The sequence below is a fragment of the Eulemur rufifrons genome, chromosome 6 (genome assembly GCF_041146395.1).
Source record: "Eulemur rufifrons isolate Redbay chromosome 6, OSU_ERuf_1, whole genome shotgun sequence".
Taxonomy (NCBI): domain Eukaryota; kingdom Metazoa; phylum Chordata; class Mammalia; order Primates; family Lemuridae; genus Eulemur; species Eulemur rufifrons.
The window spans coordinates 38,400,001-38,411,431 of NC_090988.1; the positions used below are offsets into that span (position 1 = coordinate 38,400,001).

Below are 11,431 nucleotides of genomic sequence, written 5' to 3' on the forward strand. Positions count from 1 at the left end.
AATTATGGTCAAAAAGTCTAGAGCCAAGAAAAGTTTCTGCTGTCACTTGATCATAACTTCATTCCTCTCTTTCGCTTGCTCTGGTCCCAAGGGGAGAATTTAAGGGCAAGCCTGGGCCAAAATTCAAGGAGCCTCTTTTGATTTAGATGGGCGGGAATAAAAATATCTTTAAAAAAAGAGAATGAGGACAGGGAATGTCATTTAGTCCAGATTTGTCATGAATTACACCAAAGCCGCCAAATAACATCTGTCTTCCTCCTCAACTTGTCAGAGAGGAGTTACCATGCAAGTTTGGAGAAAAGAAGCTGGAAAGATTAACAACCATCCATAAGATAAAATATGATTTCTGGTGCCTCTGAATATAAGAAAAAGGAAGTTTGTATTATATTACATTATGCAAGAGACATGCTACTATGGGGATTAATCACCCCTTTAAATATCTGGGCTGGGCTAATGGTTTCTTCAACGACAAAAAGCTCTTCATTTTTTCTAACAATACGGCTCCTCCATTTCTTGGGTTTAATTCACCTGCTCTTGCCTATCTGATGATTAGAGGCTGCAAATAAAGAATATTAGACTCAGCATGACAGGTAGTAAACAGTTCTTCAATTGAACTAAATAAATAAAAGCTACTCAGTTGTTTGTCTTTATTCTTTCCTTGGCCACTAGCTGAAATAAATCTTCCTCACTGCAGAAGATCAAAGCATTGGCATCACAAGGTTTGAGAGCCTGAAAAATCCTGGCACCCTATTATCCAGCTGAACCCCTCTTTTTCCTATGGCTGGTAGGACAGGGTCTTTAGCAAAGAAAAAGCTGTCCTTTCATGGTAGAAAAGACATGGAGAACATAAGTTAAATAGGGAGATATGGTCCTCTGGTTTCACTTTCTTATTTGTAAAAATGAAAAGCACTGGATAATTATCTCTCTACTGTTTCTGCAGGGCTCCAACGAAGGGTGCCAACATATCAGAGCAGTATTAAAGAAACTGAAGTTAATAAAATTTGCTGGAAAACATCAGTCTTTGAAATATTTTTCAATTTCAAATCAATCTTTTTTAGAAATATTTACATAAGAAAAATATTTTATCAGTCAGGGTCCTGGCAGAAACCAGATGGCATACCCAAACTGGGTAAGTGAGGAACATTTAATAAACAGTCTATTTACAAGGGTGTGGGCAGAGTTTAGGAAAAGTAAAACAAACAACTGATACAGAACTCCAGGGCTACCAACAAAAGGGAACTGTCACCACCCATCAGAGGGTTACAGGCAGCCCACAGTAACCAGTGTGGAAAGGGTCAAAAGGATGGACACCCCAGCCCAACTCTCCTCCTCCTCCTCTTAGTTTCCACTGGCAGCACCAACAGAGGTCAGAGAGCAAAACTGCCAACTGGCCAAGGAAGTCAGCCTTCTAGAAAAGAAAGAAGAGTAAGAAAGAATGTGGTCAGTCAAATGGGAGAGAGCTAGCAGAGCTCTGAGCACAACTATCAAGTTATATTTAGTGACTGTTGAAGTAATCTGTTTGCAATATATAATAGTTTTACAGGGATTAATGTGTCTGAGACACCTCTTTTGGGTGTCTGTTTCAATCAAGTGGACATTAGGTCTCATAAGCTTCTGCTGATTCTATCAAAACATTTGGAAAGAAGAGAGAATTCTACACTCAGATAAGCTGGAGAAATGCTTGCTAGAGTCTCAATACAAAGAAAGGTAAAGGTAAATGCTTAGGCACTGTGCATGTGACTTCTTCCTCTTGTAACGTCAGATGTGTAAAAATAAGAAACTAATTGTCCCTAACTCCTGGGATGACTCAGTAAAACCATCTGTTTGAAGCATTTTGCACAGAACTTGGTACATAAACAAATGGTGCTCAATGAATGTTAGCCAGTGCTGCTACTGCCACCAGCATCATCACCTGCAGCTGCATTCTGACCTCTCAGACAGACTGGACAACTGCCTACTATGGAAAGCCCATGTCTTACATCTGTGCCTTTTTGTGTCATTAGTGCCTGGCCCAGTGACTTGTACGTAGGTAATGCTCAATTAATGTTCTTAATAGATTACACAGACAATAGTGACAGTCGTCATATGCTATATATCAGGTTGTACTATTATTCAGCAATTATTCATTCTTCTCCCCATCCCTGCTGGAGCAGTGTCTTAGTCGGTCTCAGCTGCTATTACAAAATGCCTTATATTGAGTAATTTATGAAAAATAACTTTATTGCTCACAGTTCTGGAGGCAGGGAAGTCGAATATCAAGGTACCAGCAGTGTCTGGTGAGGGCCTTTTCCTCATAGAATGTGGCAGCTGCTATGTGTCCTTATATGGCAAAAGGGCAAGGGAACTCACTCAAGTCTCTTTTATAGGGACGCTAATCCCGTTATGAGGGTGAAGTCCTCGTGATTTAATCACTTCCCAAAGGCCCTACCTGTTAACATTAACATTTGTCATTAGTTTCTAACCTGTGAATTTGGGAGGGACACCAACATTCAGAAAGTAACACAAGGAGTGCTCTTTTCTCCTCTGATCGATGTTGAGCTTGGCCCCATGACCAGCTCTAACCAACGGAACGTGGGCCAGTTTTGAGCGGAGGCTTTATGGGGCACTGCACATTTCCACCAGCCATCTTGCACTCCTGCCCTCTATTTTGAGAGCACCACATCTCAGATACCGGGTACTCCTTCAGCCTGGATCCTGGAATGGGGAGACATGTCAACCAGATCAGAAGTCAGTCCAGCGTGCCACAGTGCTGTTTCATCTGTGCCCCCAGATTCCAGGGCAAGAAAAAAAAATTTCCCTAAGCCACTGAAATTTTGTGATTGTTTGTTACGTAGCAATAATGCAGAAAAATCTGACTTATGTGTAAGACAATTACAATGGCACACTGAACTGGAAAACATGGGACTTGGAGGCCATTGCACTGGAATTCAAATCTCAGCTCTGACAACTACCAGATGGGTGATCCTGACTGGGTGAGCCTCAGTAAGCTCTACCTTGTTGGACTACTATGACAGTCAGAAACAGTACCTAAAAAGTACCTTGTACAGTGCCTGACACATAACAGATACTTCATAAATGGAAGAAATAACACAATTAATAATAATGGATGGTAAAATAGCTTCCCAATTATCCATGATTAAAGTGATGAACTATAAATTGTTCATCTCAATTAAACATTTCTTTAATTAACTTCAGGTAAATAAAATGGTGAAATCACTGAAGTTCATATCTTACAAAAGAACCTGACAGAAAAATCACACTTTAAAAGATACACTGTGCGCCTTCTAAAACCATTTAAAACCTCTGACTAGTCAAGAATATGAATCCCTGTTGTGTCAAAGAATAAAAATGCATTCTTTGTGAAGGGAAAAATGATTAAATTGCATCTTCCAGACTAGTGATTTAAATTGTGATCAAATCTACCATAGTTGGGGAGGCCCCAGTTAATCTATTTACTGTGAACATTATTAAACATTTATTAAATGCCTGTGCATGGTAAAGAATTTCAAAGGTATGGTTTTGTTCACTGAGCTCCAAAAAAGTAAAAAACATAAAACTACTAAATGCATCAACTAATCCCAGCATACACTTTCACAAAACATAAGCACTACAATTACTGAAGCACAGAAATAGATTTTTGATCTATTGGGAAGGCATTCAGAAAAATATTGCCACTAATGAATAACAAAAGATTTATTTGGATTGTAAAATTTGACTGGAAAAGAAATTTATCTAAGACGTGAGCTCAAGTTTCTGCCTTTCAAAAGAATAAGGTACACACTCTACAGAAAAGATATAATCTGGCAGCTACTCTCTTAGGAGCTCAAGTGATTTAGAATGGTGATTCCAAAAGACACACAGAAGGAATGCTTGAAGTGCTTAAATGAAAATTCCTGAGCTCCTACCCTAGACCTACTGAATCAGAATCTTTGGGAATCTGGCCTGGAAATCCTTATTGTTAACCTCTCCAGGTGATTGATATACACTCTAAGTTTGAGAACCATTAACCAATGCAAGTCACGAGGAACCTTTGGGAGCTGACTTAAAGGTTTTAAAACACAAAAATCCAAACAAGTTTAGGCCATTCAATGTCCACGGGTCAAATGAAGACAACAAAATCTGGACTTGAGACTCAGGAAACTGCTACAGGGCTAAAGAGCTATTCATTCTGCCACCAGCTCAAAATATGATCTTTTTAGCACTTGGAGGCAAAGAGCTGATGGATCATTCAACAGCAATGTAAATCCAACAGCACCATGGTGATGACTTCTTTTGTTGGACACAAAATTATCAAACTTCTCCTCAACCCTACCATCCCCATGCACAAGTCCAGGCAATCATTCCTCATCAGTTTCTTGGGTTTGGATGCTAAGATCCACAAGTGGTGAGAGGGGAGGAAGAAAGATAGTTAAGGTTATTATTATATGGACACTCTAATCATCATTAAAAAAAAACTCAACAATAATCCCAAACCTTTTTTCTTATAATGTAGAGGAAAGCTCACTTTTATTTTCTAAGAGAAGGGAACAGAATGGAATTATAAGGGGGGAAGGAAATTGTTACTATGGTTTTAAAGTTTAAAAAACACTCTTAAGAAAATAAATCAGAAACATATGCAATGAATGTAAAGGGCAGGACTCAGGAGATGTGGCTTCTAGATCCGGCTTATATCCCCTAATGGGTATGTGATTTTACACGACTCACTTAGCTCTTTAACCCAAAAGAGTTAATGTCCATAGTAAAGAGTTTTTTAAGTCACAGAGCATGTCAAAATATAAGTAGCATTATTTTCAATGACAATTTTTTTTATATATAATCCAGAATATAACAGAACAAATACAGAACAGTGAGTTTTTTCTTTGACAGAGACAAAGAATATCAAGCTCTTGGAGTCAAGATTATGAGTGGCTTTATCATCAGATAAAACTATATATATATTTTCTAAAATAACACTCAAGAAAAAAAATAAAACACAGCACCTATGGGAAAAATATAGGCCGCTTTTACCAAATTGCTCCTGCTCTTGACTCCATCAAGCAAGACCAAGATGCAACTTCCTGATAAAGACAATTCAGTATGGCTTGATTAGTCATCTAGATAGCGGTGGTGAATGATTCAGCTCAACATTTTCCTATTGACCTACCCACCCACATCTACCCCAGTCGCAAAGCTAAGCTCAATCCCTGGAGAGCCACACAGACAATGGGCCTATAAAGAAAACACGAAGGGTAATCAATGGTCAGTGCCATCAGTCAATGAACCCAGGGTTGTAAGGACTTCGAAAACTCTTCAACACTTTATTGCCTTGCAGATTTTAGATCAACACCAAATTTAAGTGTACTTGGGAACATGCAAGGAATCCCACACTTGTCTTTAGATGGGAGAGAGCATAGTTCACTGCAGTTATGTAGAGTTAAGTCTGAAACTAGGCTCCAAGTTGTATGTCTTCTCTGAACCTCAATTCATTAGTTAATGATAATTATTAGTCCCAACTCATGGGACCATTGGAAGAATTAAATAAGATGACTGAGCTATAAAATCCTTTGTACAGTGTCTTGCACTTTGTAAGTACTCAATGAAGTCATTATTATTAGTAGTAAAGTATCAGCAGGGAGTTGGCACTCGGTAAAGGTTAATTCCCTTTCTTTCTCATTTTGTACTTCAAAAGTAAAAATATTTTCCAAGTAAATTACAAAGGATATATAATAAAATACAGTATGTGGCTAAATTAGGACTGAATTTTCCTGACATTTCCTTTTTCCTTCATTATGGCTATGGAGATCAATTTTACAATTTATGCTGGCCATAAATAGAGCCTATGTATACAAAAATTACAGTTTAAATTTGCGATGGTACAGTTTTTTTCCTATCCAATATTTAATACAGTTTCTCAAATCCTTTTTTCTAGTATAGGGTGTCCAAAAAATTGCCATTCATGGGGAAAATGGGAAATTGTAGGTAAATGTACCCTTATTTACAAAATAATTCATTACAAAATGTTTCCTTTGTATGAGAAAGAACTTTTACAAAATTTTTACAAAGGAAAAATTTTGTAATGAATATTTTGTAAATAAAGATACATTTACCTACAATTTCCCATTTTCCCTATGTATGGTGATTTTGGGGACACCTGTATTACGGACGTACAGTTACTATGCCTATAATGACACCTTCCCACTGCATGTTCTAGCCCTCATCATCATCACCAAGACTGTTATGAACTGAATGTTTGTGTCCCTCACTCCAAATGATATGCTGAAGCCCTCATCCCCAGTGTGATGATATCTGGAGGTGGTGCCTTTGGGAAGTGATTAGGTTGAGATGAGATCCTGAGGATAGAGCCTTAACGATGGGATTAGTACCCTTATAAGAAGAGAAAGAGACCAAAGCCTCCTCTCTCTACCATGTGAGGACACAGCAAAAAGTTAGCAGTCTGCTAGCTGGATGAAGGTCCTAACCTTAACCATGCTGGCCTTCCAGCCTCCAGAACTGTGAGAAATAAATGTCTTTGTTTAAGCAACCCAGTCTGTGGTATTTTGTTATAGCAGTCTGAGTTGACTAAGACAAGGAGCAAAGCACTCTATAAGTGTTGCAGAAAATTACTTAATGTATAGAAATGTGCCCTGAAAACTTTAAAGTGCTAATATTACCATTGACACAAGAATAGAAAAAACACAGCCCCTCTCCTGAGATGTCCACAATGTAAAGACTAGAAAAAAATGCACAGTGCTAATAAACAGTCGTGTGTGTGTCTAGACACATGTACATTTAAAGACAAGTAATGACAATAACAAGTATTGAAAAAATCCATGTCTGTTATCTATGACGGAGAATAAAAAAGGTCGGGGCAATGAAAATATTGAGAGGACTTTGCCCTTTATTTAAAAATGTTCTATTAAAAAATCAATTCTTACAAATAAAATATTAAAAACAATCTTTTATAAATAAAATTCATAGCAAGCCCTCTCTATTCTATTACGAAAACAGTTGTAGAAGCACACCTTATATTAATGGAGCATACACAGAGCAAACATCCATCACTCAAGGGCCCAGATGTACCCATGAAACATGTAAGACCAAGCAACTCACGCATTGTCACTTCGACAAAGCCTTACTGCAAAGGGAAAAATTCCTACACAAGATCCATTTGAAAATCCATTTCACACTTCCAATTTAAAGCCAATTCAAATGTAATTTACTTAATCAGGGCCCTTCATTTAGTGAGGGTCAGAAGTACAATCAACAAAAGTGACAATTACTTACATTTATCAAAAGATGACCTGGTACCACTAGTGCGGAGCAAGAAAAAACAAAACAGGGACTCCCACTGGAAACCATGCCTATTACTACATAGACAGATCTTCTTACAAACCAACGCATTCTAAGAAAAAGCTTTTACTTGCATCGTCTCTGCACCAAATGCAACCTCATTTGCAATTCTATTTTAGTGCCCTGACAGGCCCTTTACTTTTCCGATGTCAATGATCTAAGAGAGGTGAAACAACAATTCTGGCACAAAATATTAAACTTACCACTCTCGTCATCTATACTGAACCTTCCAAGACCACTTCCATCCCTGATGGAGTACTGGACCTCTCCATCCCTCCCGGAGTCTTCATCTTGGGCAGTCACCTGTAGCACGCTTGTTCCAATGCGTGAGTTTTCTTTTACAGATCCAACAACAGCAAAGTCTGGGAAATACGGGGTGTGGAGGTTTTCATTGACATCCACCACTTCCACCTCAACAAAGGAAACAGATGACAGAGAGACAGGCCGCCCTTTGTCTTTGGCCCGAACCGTGAGGTTATAGAACTGCTGCTTTTCATAGTCAAGCTCTTTGCTCAAGCGGATGGCACCACTTGCTTTATCTATTTCAAATCTCCCGTTATAGTCATTGACCAAAGAGTAGCGCACTTGACCCCCCAATCCAAGATCTGGATCATGGGTCTCCAGCCAAGCGATGACAGTGCCAATGGGGAGATCTTCAAGGACCTTCACACTATAGCTACTGGGAATGAAAGCTGGGGAGCAGTCATTGACGTCATCCAAAAACACCTTAAGAGTGACAACTGAGAACAGCTGCTGACCACTTTCTGCCTTGTCCCTGGCTTCTATTTTCAAAGAGTAGTTTGCTTTTGATTCCCTGTCCAGTTGGTCAGCTACATAAATGATTCCAGTTGAGCTATTGATGGCAAACTGCCGGGTATCTGTCAGGACCGAGTAAGTTACTTCACCATTAGAACCCAAGTCTTTGTCTCTGGCTTCCACTTGAATAATCTCAGTACCAATACTTGAACTTTCAAGAATGTTAACCGAGTAACTGTCTTGAAGAAACACTGGGCTATTGTCATTAGCATCCTCCACATTGATGGTCAGCAGCCTCCATGAAGATTTCTGTGGATTACCTAAGTCATAGATGGTGATATTAAGGAGATAGAGATCTGTGTGCTCTCGATCCATGGGCATAAGAACCTTCAGCTGCCCAGTCTCCATATCGATATTAAAGCAACTATCTGTATTTCCATCAGCTATTGTAAATAGCACCTTTCCATTGAAGCCAGAGTCGGCATCATAGGCTTTAATCTTCAGGATGTTAGCACCGACTGGTAGGTCCTCCTTCACAGCCACATCAGAAGGAAAAGACTTGTCAAAATGTGGTCCCTGCCTATTAATTGAATAAAAGTCAAGAAATCCATCTTCCAGATTCAGTTTCCCATTTGCCTTTGCCTTAATGAGCAGTTTCTCTGCCAGCTTTTGAGCCACACGAGTTTCTCTGCAACTGAAGCTCTTTGAAGACACCTTCCCGTGGAGGACTGAAATGTTAATCGACATGGGGTCTGCAAGATTCTCTCCATCGGTTGCTGTAATTCTGAGGGCAAAATTACCATTTTTAACTCCAGAATTCAACAGTGACTTTTTAAGCTGTAAAACACCAGAGTCTGGGTTTAAATAAAAGAAGCCAAGTTCATTTCCAGAAATGATTTTGTACTTTACAAGTTCAAGTTCATCAATATCGATCGCTGAGACAGCTGTGATGTGACCACCGACTGGAAAGTCATATGAAATAACTCCCTGGCAAGCCACTTTTTCAAAGAGAGGGCTGTTGTCATTGACATTTCCTATTCGAATAGTTACATTTACTTCACTCTCATGGCGGTACGGTGAACCCCAGTCAGAGGCCCTCACGATGAATCTGTAAGTTTCTGGAGAAGACTCAAAATCTAATTCTTCAGTTGTGCTAATAACACCCGTAAACTGGTTAATGGCAAATGGTAACATATTCAGGCTAGCAATACTATAAGTGATGTACCCGTTTTCTCCTTTATCCTTATCGAAAGCCGAGACTGTCAGAACGCTTGTTCCCACCGGAACACTTTCATTCACATAAGCATCGTACAGCAGCTGCTGAAATTCTGGAGTGTGGTCATTGGCATCTTCTATGCCAATGGTGACTTGTGCTTTTAAATCTCCTTCTTTGTTTGTCACCTCCAGTTTATAAACTTCCTTCTTAACAGTATTCAGTGGCTGTGCGGTAACAATCAGACCTGACCGAGGATTAATTTTAAAATATTCTGCATCCTCACCTGGAGATAATTTGTATTCCACATCGAGCGGTTCAGGACTTAATTTTACGATAGCAACCACAACACCAGGAGGGGAAAACTCACTTACGCTCACATCATACACTTCTTTTTCAAATCTAACTGGGACAGTGTCTCTTTTGGGGTTGGCAATGTGAACCGTCTTTAATGCTGAAAACTTCTGAGGAGACCCCTTGTCTTTTGCTTGAAGAGTGAGATTGTAGCCATAGGAAAAGCTCTCCCAGTCAACCTGCTTTCTCTCCTTAATCTTGTACTCATTCAACCACTTCCCTTCCTTGGCCAGGAAGAACTGATCTAAAGGATCCCCGGCCACAATGGAAACAGATTCAATCTCTCCGTTAGCCCCCTCATCTAAGTCATCGACTGTCACCACTGCATATGTCGGCTCTTTGTCCAATGAGAAGGGAACATGAGTGACTACATGGATCGTTGGGGCGTGTTCATTTACACGTTCAATGTGAACATAAAGCTTTGCAGTACTGCTCACTCCGTTGTTTCCATAAAGTTTCATTCCCCGGTCCACAGCCAAAATTTCCAGATCATACCTATTCTTTTCATCGTAATTTAATCGTCCACTTAAAGAGATGACACCACTTGTGGGGTGAACTGAAAAGAGATCAACTTTGTTTTTAAAGTAGTAGTAGAATTCTCCATTGGAACCAATATCTGCATCTGTTGCTGTCACCTGGGCAACGCTAGTCCTTAGGGGTGTGCTTTCTGCTATTGTAACTGAGTACGTTGTGGGTGAAAACAGAGGTCTCAGATCATTCATATCTAAAACCTGTATACTCACTTTGGTCCATGCTTCCAAATCTTCTCCTCTCACAGAACCTTTTACAATCAATAAATAATTGTCTTGAATTTCCCTATTCAATATGGCCGAATTGCCACCTTTAGTTCTTATTCTGAGAAAACAGAAATCTGCAATGATGACTTCCTCTGCTTTGAAAAACCCTTCTTCATCTCCTGATACGATTCTGTATTTGATATCCCAGGACAGATCTATTAAAGTGATGCCCATTCTACTCTGGCTGTTGACGTAGGTCCTTGCTGCGGAGTTCTCATACACTGTAGCATTATAAATGGAATGTGTGAAGTGGAAGCCCAGGGGTCCAGTCCCTGGCAGCCCCTGGGAGACAGTAGCCAAAAGCTTGAGGAGGAGGAGGAGGAGGCAAGAAGGAGGAGGCCGTGTACCCACACAGTATCCCATAATTCTATCCATCACATCATACTTCCATCCTGGAGGGGAAAAAAGAGAGAGAGGAAAGATGAATTAACCATCCTAGAAGAGCACAAGAGAGTAGGAAATAACTATTACGAAATAGTGCTTTTTAAAAACTGTACTATAAAAATCTTTTTACGAAAACACCAACACAAGGAAAAATTAGAAGCTTCACCACTACTACCTAATAAGGAATCCAAAATCACTAGGATTTAACCTTATTTTCATTTTTCTTCAGTAATACTTTTACACTGATGATAGGATGGCTCGTAAGTATAAAATTTCTTTTATTCTGATGGTCAATTTAGAAATATGTACTGGAGGCCTTAAGTGAACTTACCTTTGACTTAGAATTGTGTTCTAAGTAATTATCCTATGGAAATATTTAGACAAGTTTTGTTTACAGCACAGTTCAAGGAAAAAAAATTTGAAAAGATGCCAAATGTTTACCAATAGAGAATCAAATAATCTCATGGTGCAATAAAATACCATGCAGCCATTACAAAAATAGTGATAAGGATGAGTACTTGCAGATGTAGTAAGATGCAATGATAAGCAGAAAAGATCAGACAGTGCATGTGCCATGATTCTATTATTTAAACATCTA

General features: G+C 39.3%; 1 protein-coding gene across 2 annotated transcripts in view; it reads right to left on the reverse strand.

Annotated features, from left to right (window-relative positions):
• FAT3 (FAT atypical cadherin 3) overlaps window positions 1-10,824 on the reverse strand; it is a 488,418-nt gene extending 477,594 nt beyond the window's left edge. For both annotated transcript variants that reach the window (XM_069469075.1, XM_069469074.1), the window contains exon 1: window positions 7,533-10,824. In XM_069469075.1, coding sequence (XP_069325176.1) covers window positions 7,533-10,824 — 3,292 coding nt within the window. The remainder of the gene's footprint in view (window positions 1-7,532) is intronic.
• Window positions 10,825-11,431: the final 607 nt, after the last annotated feature.